The following is an 18,341-nucleotide window of genomic DNA, read 5'->3' on the forward strand; positions in this document are numbered from 1 at the left end:
TCTTATTTATACAAGACTCATAAGTTTGAATTCCTAAGGAGGAAGCCCCTAAACATAACAAATGATGTGCATGACCCTTGGTTACAAGCCAACCAAGATAGCTTAGACATTAATTATTATTTAATTTCTCCTTTAGCCCACGTCATCCATGCAAAGTGCTCTCCAAAGCTAGTGTTGAGGCCTCTTGTGGTCAAACTGTGGGAGAGGGCCTCAAGAATGATGATAAAGAGGGTCATGCCCTCTACATGTTGCAAAACATCTCCAAAACCATTATTTGGGCTCCAAATGGGTCTCATGGGTCTCCAAATGGCTCAAAATCAAGTCAATACTCCATTGATGAGGGATAGAAGATGACGCATTCCCTCCCATGTCTCCCTAGGCGAGACATAACCTCATTTGGGTCTTGGAACAACTGCAAAGTGTCAGGTGCAATGTGTAGCTGACTGGGAAACATGATCCAAGTGCATCGTCTTTGAATAACTAGGGCACGAACAATCTAATGGTGGTGCCGAAGAAGCCCATGGTGTGGCAATCAACGCTCTGCATGGCTAGAGGCCCATGGCTCTCAACGCTCACCCTACAAATGCCATTTTGATCCTCTGGAGGGCTTTGGATCCCGTATAGGGAGGCCAAGTCCAAGATAAAAACCCACCTGCAATCCTCTATAAGATCCAATGCGTCTCCTCACCTTCCAATACAACGATTCATTAGTACAATTAAGTAAATAAGCTTGCCAATCAAGGGCAGAAGTGGACACTTCATAGCGACTTTCCCTTCCAAATGGGATTTGAACATGTATTGGTGTTACCTTGCTCAACGAGAGAGGTTAATGAAAAACCCTATTAGGTGGTTTCAACCTCTAAGGGAATGATAGGTCCATGGTACATCCATCAAATGGCAGGTGTCATGTGAAGTAGTGATGGAACAAAGTGGGTGCAAAAGGGGAGGTTTTAGGCTACATGCCATGGTACAAGGGTAGATATGATGAGGGAGGCCCACACCTTGGTTTATGCATGTAAGGAGGGAGCAATCATGGTACATGAGTTACCTAGACCTTTGTTTTTCCACCCTTCTTCATTTTACTTTTGCCTTTTATTGATTTTTCTTCATTTTACTCCTTGGGGTTCAAGGGGATGAGAGCATGATGTGTAAGATATAACATTAGTTACCCCCTTAAGGTGGGGTAGTTCATCACCCACTAGGGTTTGGGACAATCATGGGTTCCTTAATGATGCAAAGGGCACTCATAGGGCCCTAGGAATTAGGATGATGGCCATAATGATAGGGGTAGAGCTCATGTTTGACTTTTGTCCACGTGTTAAATTTTATTGTCCTGACCATCTTTTGCATTTTGTGGTACATTTCCTATTGTATGTGGTCATATTATGCTTTTATCTTTCTTTTTAGCTACATCAACCTCTGGGGCATCGTTCCAGGCTCGACCCAAGGTGTGGACAAGGGGAGGGGGAGGCTAACACCTTGTGGACCCAATGGACAAATGTGGACCTAGATGGGGAAAATGTGAAAAGGGCTTGTAATGAGCAGAGGGAAGTGAGATATATGGTATTGAAAGCAAGACCATGCAACCGAAATCAGGATTTCCCATGTAGTGCCACTCCTAAAGCTAGTAGCCAATAACAGAGATCCCATAGGACCAGGATACCGGATTAACCCCCCCCAGTTGAGGTAAGATAACAAGAGTACAGTCAAAGCCCTTTCCTTCCGTTGAATCCCCCCACTAATCCATGCCCAAATGTGCCCAAGAAAAGAAAGCATAAACAACCAATTAGATAATGAAAAATCATACCTTCGGGGTAGGATGGCCCACTTTCAAACACACGATCATAATAGATGAGCAAGGGAACACAATGGTTGGCTCAAGTGGTGGGGAATAATAGCACATCGAGCTATTAGGTGGCTGCAAGGGGCTTGCTAGCTGCAGACTGAAGACAAATCTAGGAGAAAATTTCTCTATAGGGGTCACCCACTGGTGGTGGGTAATAGGGGGAGAGCTCCAATTTAAAGAAGAGAAGGGAGGAAATCCCAGGAAAATGATGATCCCAAAGCAAGTATGAATTTCCGTAGTGGCAAGATGACAATGCCAAGGAAACTATGTGAGTTCCAAAGTGGAAGTACAAGATGCTAAGAGAGCGCTGCGTATGGGCAATGCGTAGCCAAGTGTAGGATGAACTCGGCTAAAGTGTGAATGAGTGGGCATGAAAGAGGACTGAACTCGCACTCACTCCCACTTCAACTTGTGGTTCATTCAATGCCATAACTCGGCCCTCACTCAAGTGTAACTGACCATCCATAAATGACATAACTCGACCCTCTAACTTGCACTTGCTGGCAGTCAACTCAACCTTATTGGCAGCAAACTCGACTTCCAATTTGATGAGTTGACTTGGCCTCATTCATGAGTTTAACTTAGCCTCCAACTCCTCTTCAATGATTGAGAGACTTAGTTGACTAGAGACATGTTTTAAACATGTTCGCAGTTATTTAATTTCCTGATTTTTCATGTCTTTTTCCTGACTCTTTGAGTAAAAGTGATTTTTCATGAGGAAAAAATAATTTTTTTCCACCCCAAATTGGGTACTAAGGTAATGTTGGTTCTCTGAGCATCAAAATTGAGTACTTGCATGCCATACAAGTCTTCCTAGTACCACTTTTTAATTTGTTACATAAAAATTAAATAAATATTTCCATTCCACGAGAAATTTCTAATTATTAAAAGATCCTTCTAAAACCTAATGCAGTTTCATGAGACTCAAGATAATGCCTAGCATGGTAACATACATTGATCCTAGACTTAGAAAACACACTCAAAGCTTAGTTATTAAGACACACTCCAACTTTGGAGAATGTGAGTGAAAAAATTGAATTAATTATTTATCGCTAAAAAGAAAAAATAATTTATTAAGTAAAAAACACTCTGGAGCAACTTCCTTAGTAACCAGATCCCAAGGGTCTAAGTCTTTTACATAAGTTCATCATGCTAGTGACATTTTTTACAACTCCCCCATGGGGCTACGAATTTGCATATAGAAAGAAGATAGAAGAATAGAGAGAGAATAAGGGGAAAAATTGCCATGTTGGACTTCTGGACTTGAAGATTTGATTGGTGCCTTATCCAACTTGATGTTCTTCTTCTTTTATTAGCTAGGTACATATGATAGGTAACAATAACCATCCAACCAACAACCCTACATTCCTCAATTTGTGATGATATGCCATATTCCTCCACCATTTGCACTGGTTAGACATCTCTCAACATCCAACATTCCTCTTGAAGGAAAGTTGGTCACTATTTGATAGGTACTATAACCATTTTGCAATGATGTGCTTTTACTTAAATTTTTGGGCATTCTAACATGGATTAAAGGGTGATTTGGATGATTGATCGATCTTGACTGTAAACTTGTTCTCTCACCTTACCAAGAAGGATAGTTCTTGACCCTAGACCAGTGGGTCCTCCTTTGAGGCCTTAGAGTTATAGGAGGGGCATTACTTGGGAAACTTGGATTGAAGTAGCGTGTCCATAACCTTTCCATACTTACCACTTTTCACCATTCCCCTTATTTCATGTCCATCCTTCGGGTTTGTTGTCATTGGTTCATTGGGATTGGCATCCTCATATCCTCTTCCTTGAGTCGGGGCCAAAAAATTTGCCCTAGAGGTTGATGCAACTAAAAGAAAGGTAAAAGCATAAAATGGCCACAACGAAAGAAAAATAAAAAAGAAAATGCAAAATATGGCCAGGACATTAATTAATGGATGGGAAAAAGCCTAGCACGAGCTCTACCCCCTCATTAGCCATCACCCATTTCCTGAGCACTTGATGCTCCATCACATAATCAAGGAACCCTTGCATTTCCCAACCTTGATGAGCGAGAAGTTGACTCATCATTAAGGGGTAAATAAACACTATATCATTAAAAGCATGCTTGGACACCCGAGCTATGCTTCTTATCGAAGCATTATAAAAAAGAAGTAAAAGGCACACCAAAGGGGTGGAAAAAGTAGGCCAAGGAAAAGGGTAACTTATTCCTCCATGACTGCTCCCTCCATACATCTATATACTCAGGATGATGGACCTCCATCAACTGGTCCCATGACCATGGAACCTTGCGATGAAGCATTTTCCCTCCATTGCCACATTATCACAGACACCTATGAATTGAAAGAGTTGACCTAGGACATGTCAGCTCCCCATAGGGGTTGAAAGCACCTAATAGGGTTGACCATCTAGCCATCCCTAACAAGATAGGAAACACTTTTAGGGGACTTGTTCTAGTTAGATATTTGAAGATGATCCCAGTTTGAAGTAGTATTATGCCTTTAACAATTAAGTGTGGTCCACTATTATGCCTCTATGGTCATTGTCCCTAATGATTGGTAACTTTCACTTTATTTTGAGATGGAATTGCTAGGTGGTCCTTCACATAGCAGCAGAGGCCTTGAGGGCACATTTCATGCCTCCACTACATATTATGCCTAGGACGTACAACACTTTCAAAGTGCGTTGATGACCTTGTAGATGTAGTGCTGCCCCTTTAGAGTAAAGTGTTGGAAACTTTGATGACTCCAACAGATGATTGACACCTTAGAGCACCCCATATGCTGAAATGCTGAGCTCCTCTTGCTTGGTGCTGGAGATTCTTGATGATGTACAAGCAAATCAAACATACCCCTAAGCTGGCCTTGACATTGTTTCATGGGCATGACTTGATTTGGAGTCCAGATGATGATGGTCATCCCCATGATGACAAGGGAGGGCTTGTACTAGAACTTGGAGCCCCAACATTGGAGAGAGATGATGCCACGTCACACTTCTAGCCCTTGAGAAGGTGATGTAGGGAACCTAAAGCATGGTTTTGACACTTGGAGGCATTTTGAGGCATTTCTTGAGGGTTTCCCCTCAAGGATTGGAGTTGATTATGATGATGGGACATTCCCCTAGCCCATCCATGCACTTTCATAGCATTTAATGCCCAAAAAGAGCATGAGTTCATGCTTATGGAGGATTTCGACCAACACTCATGGGCTTTTATGAAATATTTTTATTATTGTGAGCTATGGGTTGGCTTGTAACCCCTTATCTTGATGGACACTCAAAATTAAACTTGTTATAGGGCTTGTAGGCTAATATTAGTGAGTGATAGACCTCATATATATAGAGAGAATCACTTGCTTGACATTTTTCATCATCACACTTGAGTTTCAACCTCTTTTCTAGAGCTAGAGTTAGCTTTTGTGTAACTTGCTACTTGTGGAGATGTGATTTTTTTAGAGCATTTTGCTATTGGAGATTGGCTTATGTCTTGGAGATGTATTTTTGGGATTGAAAGGTATTTTTATGGAAGAATTGTAAGTTTATTACATATTTTTCATTGTTTTACATGTAATTGAATTATTGTTAGGGCTTTTCTATGAACCGTGTCTAAATGCAAATTATTTATGGAAAATCTTGGTTAAATTTTGCATGTTAAAAACTTCTTCCTTGAATTCCATAGGAGAACTTCCAGTGCACATCTCCTATTCAATTTGTCCCCTCACAAAAATGATAATTAGGGTTTATTTAAGTGGAAACAAGAGTTTTCCCCCTTTACTCCCAAAATTTGTCATTTCTCTCTTAAAATTGCCCAAAGAATCCATCACCCAAGTAGGATTACACATCGACAATTTTTATGTTGATCAAAAACCTTGAAAAACTATATATTTTTCTTCCTTTTTATTTTCCTAAGCCTTTTAAGGCAAAGATGCTAGCAGCTAGGGTATTTGCAAGGGACAAATTGATCTAGGGCATTTGTGGAATAAAAGCCTGATTTTTATGTTTGTAATCCTTTCTAATGCAAAATATAGCCTTTTTCATAGCAAAAATTCCCCTAGGAGGGTTGACGTCATCCTTCCCTAGTCAATTGTGTTCCTTGAAAATGCTAACCCTAGCTTGGTTTCAACTTGAGGCTTATCTTGAGGGTTTGCTCTATTGTTTTGATGATCTTATCTTTTAGTAAAACCTTTCTTTGACTCGTGTGTGTTTAGGTACTCCATTGTAATTGCATACCAACAAACCCTAGGTCATATAAAGTCCTTACTAGTCTAGGTGTTTGATATGTTGTTCCTCATTGGGAAGTATTGAGCCTTTGTCCATCATTGAGTTTCTTCCCCTAGCCTATGCCTTCATCACCTTGAAACCTATAACTTAGAATATCCTCATAGGTGTTCACTAGGAAGCCTCCCTTGTGGTGAAATTCCACTAAAGTGCGGAAGGAAGATTGCTGAGGTGATAGTGGCAATCTCCCTCATTGTTGCAACAAGGTTTGGCCCTTGTCTTGTGAGCCCCCACACAATGCATGCTATATTTTGAGGCAACAAGGCCTAAATGATATTTTTGGGGTCAAAACTTTGCAAATGAAATTCTCATAATCTCAACACTACTCTACACATAGAGAGTTTTCCTATAATGCAATAAGCACCTTAGTTCACGTTGATATACAGAAGTTATGCCTCTCACAAGTTAACCTAACTTGTTCACCACTAGAATATTAAATGGATGCTGTGTCATCTTCCATTTCTCACATGTGGAGCTAGTAAAATGTGAAATTTCAAGAAGATTTTAGAGGGTGCAAAACCCTAATTGTAATTAGATGCATACAAATATCCTAAACCTAACCCACCATGGCTATCAAGAAATGGTAAATACTAAACTACTAGGATATGAAGGGTTCCATTCTGTTCCATAGTTGAGCAGAACATCTAGGAGTGAGATATTAAAGCATAGTATAAGAAATAGAAGATCTTGTAGCAGCAATTTGGGCCATAGTGCCGATGACAACTCCATAGTGACTGCTCTTTCTTTGTATTTGCATTTCACAATGAAGAAGAAAAGAGAAAGTCCTTGGCTTCACCTTCTAGTTGTATTTTTCCCATATTGGGTTTTCATCGGATACGTCTCGTGTTCATTGGGTGGATGTTGTATTGTTTGCTTAATTTCCTTCATTTCAGTTACAGTTTATTTGAGTATTTTGTGTATTAGGCTAGTAATATTAAATCTGAATCTAAAGTAAAACATTGCATAATAAGAGATGTCAGAATATTGTAAGATTTGATGTGACAAATAATTCCAGTGGAATATCTATGGCAGTTTACAGATCATTCTCATTTTAATGTTCATTGTTAACTAGAATATATTGAAGAACAATTTGTAGCATAAATTCAAATTGAAATTTGTATTAATGTTGAGTAAATACCTAAATAGGTCAAAGGGACTAGTAAAATTTGTAGTGTAATGATTGTTTATATGTTTATGAGAGTAATACATGTCTGCACTAAAATATTTGAGTTTTGCTTGTTTTGTGGTTTTAGGCTATGACAATGGCTGGATATGCTCTTGATCAGCCTGCTTTCTATACTCTTTGTGAGGTATGGAGTTCATTCCTAAGACTTTTCATTATTAATAACAATAATAATAAAAGACTCTCTATATCTTTTGGACAGTGATTGTATGGATGTGTACGAGTATGTTATGTTTTGAGCTGTCTTTTAACAGAAATGACAATCATATATTTTTTCTGTTTTAGTGCTTGCTTGGGCTGAAAAATGATGCCTTGCAAACAATGTAACAAAAGTTAGCCACTTGTGAGTTTTATATGCAATAGGTGTTGTAGGAGCATTTCTTTTTTTTATTTACAAAATGCTTGGTATGTTACAGTAACCAACACAAAACTGCATATTAAAGTATATCAGAATGCTAACGTTTGGCATAGGCCCCTCATGCTACGTAAGCATGACGAACTGGCATGTCTATCTTGACACAACATTACAAAGTATCAATATCTGAATGGTAAAAACATAATGTAGATGTCACCTAGTCCGCAAGTGCAACTTTGAGCAACAATTTTTCTCCTAGGTTAAGCCTTGCTGAATCTTGCTAGATGTAGTTCTGCATCTTCTTTTCCATAGGAAGGAAGGGCCAGTAAAATTGACTGTGTTGCAAATTTCTCTACCCTGCTGTCAAATGATCTTATTACACCAACGATTGTACCTCTACATCTCAATGGGGCCACCAAAAGATTGAAAATTCTGGCTAAGTCCAGTCCCAAAAAGCTTAGGTTGCTTTATAAATCCAAAAACTGTGCTTTATAGTTTGTCTTTGTAACAGCTACACATGTAACATATCCCATGCATCATTCCTGAGATATGTAATTTAGATTAGTCACAAAGGCTTGATTCATTATCGAACATACTAGCCTGTGGGATTTAAAGAACCCTTTGGTTTACACATAGACTGGCAGCTCCTAACCTTTTTGTCCATGTTTTGGTGCCTCCATTTTCTGTCAAGTCTAAAAGAACATCTTCAAAAAGAGGCCAAGAGACTATCGTGTGAATTAGCAAGATCAAAAGTTGAAATTTTGATGGTGGCTTGATGAACTATCATGCCTTTTTGGAAGATATATCTTTGGGATGTGTTTGATGAACGGTTGGGCTAGTTTGAAAGATGAAACTTTCAAAGATTCCTAATGAATGTGCTGGTCAAAGATGCAATTTTATAATGGGGCTAATGGACCAAGAACAGCCAAAAAAACCTTGATTGCAAAAACTCAATTCCAATATTAGATTCTATCAGAAAGATTTGGATCTGAAAAACCATAAGATGAGAAAATGCCATGAAGCGATATTTCAAATAGAAAGTAACTTTCCTTGAAGCAAACCCCAAAAGATGATGCCTCGGTAATTGAAGTTCTTAGGAAAGATCAAGGAGGTCATTACCCATGAACTTTGGAAAACCTGAAGGCACACCTGCATTCAAACTCTTGTGAATCAAGGATTTTCAAAAGTATGTAAAGCAAGAAGTAAACATTGAAAATAAAGGGAAAAGGGGGTCCCCAATTTTGAGGACTAAGGGTTAATTAAGGCTTCCACAAGTTTGTACTTTGACTTCCTAAGCGTTGTTGGTTCTAGTGGATTTGTTAATGTTTCTTTATCGAACTTTGGAATATGTATGTCCTTTTTCTTCAATTTTTGAGCTTCATTAAGCAAGATTCGAAATTCGACCATGACTTTTTCTATGGTTCATTTTCTTGTTATTGTTTGTCACGTCTTTGTGAAATATTTTTCTTGAGGTCATGATTCTTTTTGGAGATTTTTGTTCCTTTTGTTGATATTTTGTTATTTTATTTATCAACTCCTCAACTTTGTTATTGAGTTATACGATTTTAGCCAATAATAATATTCCATGCTGTTTTTACTGCTTCTTCCATACTTTGCGTTGTTTTGTGTTGGTGTTGTGTTACATGGCTCTGATACATTGCAATTTTGTTTTGAATTTTGATATGTTTGCACTGTCATTTTGATAGACTTCCTTTTACTATCTCTTTTGATACTAAGTGGATCCGCAAAGCTGCAAGAGTCCCACAAAGATATACATTATTTAGTTTTGATGGGGATTGTTTTTTGCAAAATCTAGCACCTTAGTGCAAAGCCTCACCAAGTAATGGGAGTTGCCATTGTCACCTCAGCAAATGCTCCCCTGCTTTTTGTGGTCGGATACAATCCCCACAAGGAAGACTTCCCCAATAGATCCTAGGGATTAAGTAACCCAAATAGTGTTAGGCTAAATACCCCCTAAGGGTTCTACTACAAAATTCATCCAAGGATAGATATACAATGATTATGGTTTCAAGGGATTTAAAGTATAAATTCAAGGGAGTGAGTTTAAAGGTCCCTATTGCTAAATATAGAGGGCTTATTTAGACCAAAAGAGGCTCAAATAGGTACCCAACACATGCAATTTAGAAAATTTATTTTTCTGTTATAAACCACAATTTTAATCAGCAATTTACAGCATGCAGATATTTTATAACAACAATAAGAAAACTGTTAGAAAATCAGAAAGGTAGAAAGATTTTCTTATTCTTTATAATTACTTGTGATGTTCTTGTTATTAAGATTCTTTATATCTTCTTTTTTTTAGTTCATCAAGCAATTACCAAAGCAATAGCACATAAGACAATGGACACCAGATGTAGGCACTATGTCAGGGAAAAACCCCCCTCGAAGGGAAAACCCAGTCAAAAAAATTCTTCCTTTTATTTGAGACTCTTCACCCTAGACAAAGACCAGACCTTCTCTCCACACCAAGTCAGCCTCCCAGATCTTCAACCTCTTTCTAGCAACTTCGACTAGGCAGCAACGTCTGGCATTAGTGAAACTTGGAAGACTTCGATCTCCCAATCTAGGACATGAAAGAGAGAGACGGAGGGACCAAAATTTCGATTTTCTTCTTCTCCTTAGACTCTACCCAACTCGCACTTCTTTTGGCTTCCTGAATTCAGACTTCGCCCTTCCCAGCTTCCTTAGAGATATCGAACTTGTTAGATGAAGTGCTCCAAATGAATTCGACTTGCTTGTATTTATAGGCTCCATGTGAGGTCGAATTGATGTCCTTAGGCCGACTTTATCTCTTCTAGGCCGACTTGATGTGGAGGATACATAAATTATATTTTACTCAATACTAAACGTTTCTACATGATTCAAAAGCCCAAGAAGGGTCTCTTTAAAAGTACAGTGACTCTATTGACTCAGAGTAAATCCTAGAAGTCCTTAGTGGGGACTTGACCTAAAACATGGTGACCCAAGCATGAAACCCATGCTTTAATAAGTCACAATAATAATAATAAAATTTCTTTTCTTTATTCTTTTGACAAGTGCATTACAAGATGACTCAAATATATTAAATGAAGACTGAACCTAGTTACATTTTCCAACACTCCCTTTTAAATACGGAGGTATTCATCATATACAAGTACAAGGAAGATCTCAACTATATAAACCATGAAGAACTTTAGGCACCACAATGCCATGGACTAGATTCCTGACCAGGGCATTCTATCCATTGGTCTCTCAACAATTTAGGCACCCGAATGCCACAGACTAGATTCTTGATCAGGGAAATCTATCCAAGTGGTCTATCCAAGTGGGAATAAGGTGGACTCAAGCTTTCAGCCCCTCTAGGTACCATCAGGCTTACTTGCTAACCACCAACCCAAAGATCCAGGCGTGTATCCAAAAACAGAGCTCAATAATCAACACCACCTTTTCCAATTTCGGTACCTAGACATCAACACAAAGTGTCAGCCAGATTTCCTCCCATGCAATGCTTCACTCACAAAGCCTCAACACTCCTTGATCCAGTAGATCAAGGATGACCAATCTCTCCCAATCAAACTGATTGGTAACCAACATGCTATCAAAACCTTCGAGAGATTCACCTGTACAAACACAACCCCAATCAATAATATACTTTCACATGTACATAATTAAATACAAACCTCTGGGGTCTTTCCAAACAACTTGATGTTGCTTCTCAACTTTTCATAGTAGGACTATCAACTGAATCTCTGACAGAATATCCCTCAATCATACACTTTCCTTTCCTACCTCTCATGCAACAACATATTCTTCAATCGGATCCTTCTTTCCTTCTTTCAGCAACACCTCAAAATGCATTCACCAATTTCCTTCTCTCACTCATGGCCTTCACTAAAACTTACAGCCTAGATAACCGGATTCGTCCTATAGGCCCCACGAATCCCGAATCCAGCGTGTCCGATGCGATTCTGCCCTGATTCGTGTCCAAAAACCATGACACGTCGTGTCCTTTCCTGACTCGTCGAATCCGAGGTCGTGTCACAATTTTGGCAGCGTGTCCTGTTTTCCAGGACTCGTTAGGCGGCAAAAGTGACCTGCACGGGTATGAAAAGGCCGCATTTGGTCATTACAGCCACGCATATTTTCATTTGGCAAGCGTTTTGGCAGCTTAATGATCAAGTCTAGGCCCTAGTATTGATATGCTATTCATGGTAATGTTAAATTCTTAAAGTAAAAGTGAAGATTAAGGAGAATGTCACTTTTACTTAAATTTTTAACATTACCATGAAATGACTCAGGATGTTTGAGAGTGGTTCCGGCCTCATTGGATTTCATATGGAGAAAGTAGAATTTTAGATTTCATTCAAAATCCAATAGACTTATCAGTTTTTCAAGATTTTAGGATTGGGGGATTGCAATGTTTCCATTGAATTTTGTCATGTATTAGGGTATGGAACTCGTATTTAATCAAGAGCACCAATCCCTCTATGTACCTTGATGTTAGTGACATTGGTTGTCAAACTCCTGTATCATGACCCTCCTAAAAATGTACGCATCACTCAAACAAAATCTTGACTTGACATGTTATGCTTGTTCTATCTTATGTTAATGCTTAAAGGGTGATATTAATGACAAAGATCCCTATACAGATATAGAGGTAATGACAAAAATACCTCTGGATATTAATGCTTAGAGGGTGATATTAATGACAAAGATCTTGATTTTCCAACAAGACTAAAAAATTAGACATTTCTCGTGGTGGCAAGAGGGCCAAGCATAAGAAATAGATAATAGATTGACATGTATTTGAATTTTGTATGTACTATGCATGCTAATAGCTATAGATGATGATCTATATTTGAAATCAATAAATTTGTATCATTAATTAAAATTTGTGTAAGAAATATCTACTTTTTAATATATATATATATATATTTTAAATATATATATATATATATATATTTTTAATAAAATAATATATAACGAATCCTACGTGTCCTGTTCCGGGGGGTCAACGTGTCTGAATCCAACACCATGAATCTCGAATCCTACGTGTCCCGAATCCCCGTGTCAGGTGACTTAGCTTACAGCTGTTAGTCCTGGTCTAGTGCATGACACATGAAGTAGAGAATCATATTTGTCACTCCCTCTTAATCAAAGAGGATCTAACCATTCCTGTACAAAGAATATTCTCAACCATCCTCTTATCTTAGGGAGATTTCTTTCATTCAAGCTCCCTCTTAATCCAGGGAGATTTCTTCTATTTTCGTCATCAGAGAATCTTTCGTGGCTTCCAACCATTTTGTCAGAGTTATCATCATCCTCATCGTGCTTATGACATCAATGAACATCTTCACCATATTGAAGATTGTGTACCTGCACAACTTAGATAGCAAGTACAACCAAAACTATAGAAGCATGAAGTTAGCCATATCAGAATCACGAAAGCATTTCAACTTTATACATATCAGATACCCAAACTTAATTACAAACAAGAGACATATACTCTTCAACATCTTGCTAGGGACTTTGTCATAAACCCTAGACTACTTCATAACAACTTTCATTCCATCTAGGGTTTCAATGTTTCTTTCAAAGGTGTAACATACCCTACTACAACATATAGAAAACCCTAGAAACAATTCAAACAAATATAGATCTACAAGGTATCTAACAACTTTCAGAATTCATATGTTAGATTTTCCACTAGGGTTTCATACAAATCCTAGATTTCATACAAGAGAATCAATCAAAACCAATCACAACTTAGTCATTAACATGACCAACTTCCACTAGGGTTAGTTGCAAACCCTAGATTTTCAATCAAACATCAATCCCAACTAAAACTCAGATTTCAACAATCTTACACAAATCTCAAATCATCATATTGTCATTATACATCAAAGATTTTCATTTCTACTAAGGTTTAACTCCAAAACCCTAGAATTTCATTTTCACAATCTCAACAATCATTATATAAATAGATCTCAGATTGTTATATCACACATACTAGAGAATTTAACTACTACTAGGGTTTAGCTACAAAACCCTAGATTTCCAAATATCATCATCCTAGAATCTCAGACAAGGACTTATATTAAATCCTAAGACTTATGACCATCAATAATTAGGTCAACACACATATCTAGGAATTCATTATCATGCATAAGCATATCATATGTCAGACAACATTAATACATTAGACATATACTGACCTAGACCAAGCTAGGGTTTTGACCAAATGGACACATCTATATATGCCTAGGGTTTCATTCCTAGGATCTTGCATTCATAACAAAGGTTTTTCTTATAGGCCCAACCAAACCCTAAAGATCTAGGGTTTCATAGGAAATAAAACCCTACAATACCAAAATTTCAAAGGTTCGAGATTTCAGACAAACATCACTTAACCCTAATAAGTTAAGATTTCATGATCATATCGAAATCCCAAACATGACATCATCAACAAGAACTTCAAATAGCATTTCACAATCACCCTAAGTAGTTTTAGGGTTTCAGACATTCACATTAGCATTCACTTAGGTTAGGGTTTTCCAGAGAACCTGTCTAAGGTTCTATATAATCAGTTAAGAATAGGAGTGGGGTAGATTTATCAAGTGATGAATCACCCAAAATAAGAATCAATATGATTCACTATAGCTAGACACAACAATGTTAGTAATAGATTGTCAAATGAATAAACACTTATTATTAAGAAGTCAATATTTTGTAGTTTTAAGACATAATTTTGTTTCTTGACAAACCTTATCTTGGGTGGCTTTCTTCCATGCTCCTTGAGGATATAGCAGATGTCTTCCTAATCAAGACAACATAGGGAGAATGATGATTAGTATTTAATACTCAAAACTAAATGAGTAGATGAAACCAAAAACTGAAAGGAAATGAGATACTTATCTTTGAGAGTTGTTGGGGGCTCCCTCCAAAGCTTGAGGGATACCTATAAATGTACAAAAGAAAATGTCTTTTCCAAAAACATGTTAAAACCTATAAATTCTAAATATCAGGAATATAAAATAGAATATCTAAGACTAAAAACAAAGGACTTAGTAGTGTAAGTCTCTTATGTCAGATTCTTCGGGTTTGACTTTCTTTGGGTCTCCTTCTTCAACAATGTTGGCTTGATCTCTTTCTCTCTTCTTGTTTCTTGGATTGTCGGGACAATCACTCCTGTAGTGACCCTTCTTATGACATTGATAGCACTCTACCTTGGACATGTCAACTTTACTCCTTAGTCCTTTCGATTTCTTTCCTTTATGTTGAGCAATGTAGGCATTTGATACTCCTTCAAGATTGGAAACTAGAGAGATCCTCAATTCTTCTTAATTGCAGGCAGTCCATAGTTCTTCAAAAGTGGGAGTGTCCTTCCAACTGTTAAGACCTGCAACAAATGCACCCCAAGTATCTGGCAATCCTAATAGAGCAGTGATCACGAGTTCTTTGTCTGAAACAATTTCATCAATGGCCAAACGATCATCCCTGATTCTTTCTATCTTCACAAAAAGGGAGGCCACTGTGTTTTCTTTAGTCATCTTTGTGGTCCTTAGCTCATTCTTCAAACTTGCTACTTGATCAATGTTCTTAATAGTGAATAGCTTTGACAAGGCTTCATACATTTCCTGAGCATGATTGATGTTGGCTATGAATGGGACAAGGTTGTCCTTTATTCCTTCTACCATTAGAGTCATGGCTACCAATTCTAGATCTCTGAAGTTTACTTTGTCAGCATCACTGGAGTCTTCTGTAGGCTTTTTAACTTTTCCTTTGACCAAGTCTAGAACCTTGTTCTTTTCAAGGATGAGGTCAATCCTCTTCTGACAAGACCTAAAGTTTGAGGCTCTTTCAAGTTTGTTCTCTCCCTTGATTGTGTTAGACATCTTCCTTGAATATAGTAGATTCTTACCTTGAGATAATCCTTTTGAATGTTTCCCTGATCAAGTGCTTGAGATTGTTTTTTTCTTCTTTTTTCACCAAAGCTATGATACCATGTTAGAAAATAAAACAGGCAGAAAAAATTTCTTATTCTTGATAATTACTTGTGATGTTCTTGTTATTACGATTCTTTATATCTTCTTTCTTTTAGTTCATCAAGCAATTACCAAAGAAATAGCACATAAGACAATGGACACCAGATGTAGGCACTATGACAGGGAAAAACCCCCCTCAAGGGGAAAACTCAATCAAGAAAATTCTTCCTTTCAATAGTATTCTTTGAGACTCCTCACTCTAGACAAAGGCTAGAGCTTCCCTTCACACCAAGCCAACCTCCCAGATCTTCGACCGCTTTCCAAAAACTTCAACTAGGTAGTAGCTTCCGGCATCAGTGAAACTTGGAAGACTTCGATCTCCCAATCTAGGGCACGAAACAAAGAGAGAGGGACCAAAGTTTCGATTGTCTTCTTCTCCTTAGACTCTACCCAACTCGCACTTCTTTTGGCTTCCCGACTTCAGACTTCAGACTTCCCAGCTTCCTTAGAGATATCGAATTGAAGTGCTCCAAATGATTTCGACTTGCTTGTATTTACAGGCTCCATGTGAGGTCGAATTGATGTCCTTAGGCCGACTTGATCTCTTCTAGGCTGACTTGATGTGGAGGATACATAAATTATATTTGATTCAATACTAAACCTTTTTACATGATTCAAAAGTCCAAGAAGGGTCTCTTTAAAAGTACAATGACTTTATTGACTCAGAATAAATCCTAGAAGTCCTCAATGGGGACTTTGACCTAAAGCATGGTGACTCAAACATGAAACCCATGCTTTAATAAGTCACAACAATAATAATAAAATTTCTTTTCTTTATTCTTTTGACTAGTACTTTACAAGATGACTCAAATATATTAAATGAAGATTGAACTTAGTTACATTTTCCAACAAAAATGTTAAAATTGGCAACTAGGACCAAACTCCATGTGGGTCATATTATTTATGGCAGCTGATATTTTTCTTGGATTCCTCTCATCGAGAGGTTTAAGATTGATCTAAAGAATATCCAACTTCGATAAGTATCTATGAAGATATGAATTTATTTTGATTATGGACAAATTGTCAAGTTGGCTAGCAACTTATGTAGGCTCAGAAGCCCAACAATCATGTCTATTCAACCTCTACGTTTTAGTATAAATAGAAGAAGACTTGAAGTCATTTGTCACACACACACTCACTCTTGTGATCTCACTTCATCCTGTTTTGGGTTTGATGAAGATGAGAGCTAGAGGGAGTGCCCTAGGGTATATGCTGCCCTAGATAACATGCCCTAGATCGAAATGTAGTCATGGAAGAATAAGCTCTACATTGCTCAAAAAGTCGGAAAAGCCGGAACTGTCGGAAAAGCCGGAACTGTCGGAAAAGTCGGAACTATCGGAAAAGCTAGAAAAGCCGGAACTGCTAGAAAAGCTGAAAAAGCCGAAACTACCGGAATTGCCGGAAAAGCTGGAACTGTCGGAAAGCCGGAAAAGCCGGAACTGCCGGAAAAGCCGAAAAAGCCGGAAAAGCCGGAATTGCTGGGACTGCCGGAACTACTGAAACTGCCAGGAATAGCCAGAACTGCTGGGAACAGCCGGAACTGCCAGAACTACCGGGAACTGCCGAAACAGCTGCAGCATCTGTCTCCAAAGGAGAGCAACATGCAAAGGACAACTAACTAACATTGGGACAGTTGTATGGTACTTAGCAGCAAATACACCAAGCATGCAATGTTACAGCTAGCATGCTAGGGACAACTAGCATGCAACAACAAGCATGCTAAGGACAACAAACATGCTAGGGACAACAAGCAAGCAAGGGACAACAAGCAAGCAAGGTGCAACCAACACATAGGTCAGGATGGCAACATGGTGCAGCAATGGCACATAATGCAGTACAATGATGGGTACAGTCATGATTAATGAAGCGTAATGAGATGCAGCATAGTGATGATGGGTGCAACATGGTGCAGTGCAGTGAGGTGCAACATGATGACGAAATGCAGCACAACTGATCTCATGTATCATCTTCTTAGAGATGATCTATGCTCTTATCTAGATAAGTCAAGGTGTTGACTTTTGTTGTAAATGTACTATCTCTCTCTCTCTCTCTGCTGAACTATTGAAGAACATATAAGAAGAATTGATCAAGGGTTTCCCCACATTGGGGTTTGTCCCTGCCTAGCACCACATCTTGTGTCCTCTTGTCTTGGCTTGTCTTCTGCGATTTATATTTATGCTCTATTTGCAGTTTACTTTAATGCTGATGTGATTACTAATCTAGAAAAGATATTGAGCTAACTGTGAAAATTGAAATAAATTGCTCTAGCATAGAACATACCTAAAATTAACATGGAATCAGAGCTGAGGTGAAGACAATGCCCAAGCAAGAGTGAAAGAGCAATCACCGAAGACAGTTGGGAAAGGACAAAAGGATCAGTGGATTCCTCATCCCTCTTCAAATTCACCGAGGGTGAAGTCGAAGCAGAGAATATTATCAGAATGGCACAGCGAAAGTTTCTGATGGCCTACCTAAAGATCACTTCATTGGGAAGTTCGGATCTAAGGGTGGAAGGAAAGGCGGATGCCTTGGTTGCAATAAGTTCGGCCATTATGCGAAGGAGTGTCTGAATGGCAGAGACACATCTCTTGATGAAGATAACAATCATTCCAGGGACATCTTCAATGATCAAAGGAATGACAG

The 18,341-nt window shown here is 38.3% G+C and overlaps 1 protein-coding gene across 1 annotated transcript in view; it reads left to right on the forward strand.

Annotated features, from left to right (window-relative positions):
* LOC149222796 (uncharacterized) overlaps positions 1–18,341 on the forward strand; it is a 339,999-nt gene that overhangs the window by 205,097 nt on the left and 116,561 nt on the right. Inside the window, exon 7 of the mRNA XM_089383170.1 lies at positions 7,369–7,425. Coding sequence (XP_089239296.1) covers positions 7,369–7,425 — 57 coding nt within the window. The remainder of the gene's footprint in view (positions 1–7,368; positions 7,426–18,341) is intronic.

The sequence above is a fragment of the Pinus tabuliformis genome, chromosome Q (genome assembly GCF_031772625.1).
Source record: "Pinus tabuliformis cultivar Carrire ecotype Pingquan chromosome Q, CPIR1, whole genome shotgun sequence".
In the NCBI taxonomy this organism is placed as follows: Eukaryota; Viridiplantae; Streptophyta; class Pinopsida; order Pinales; family Pinaceae; genus Pinus; species Pinus tabuliformis.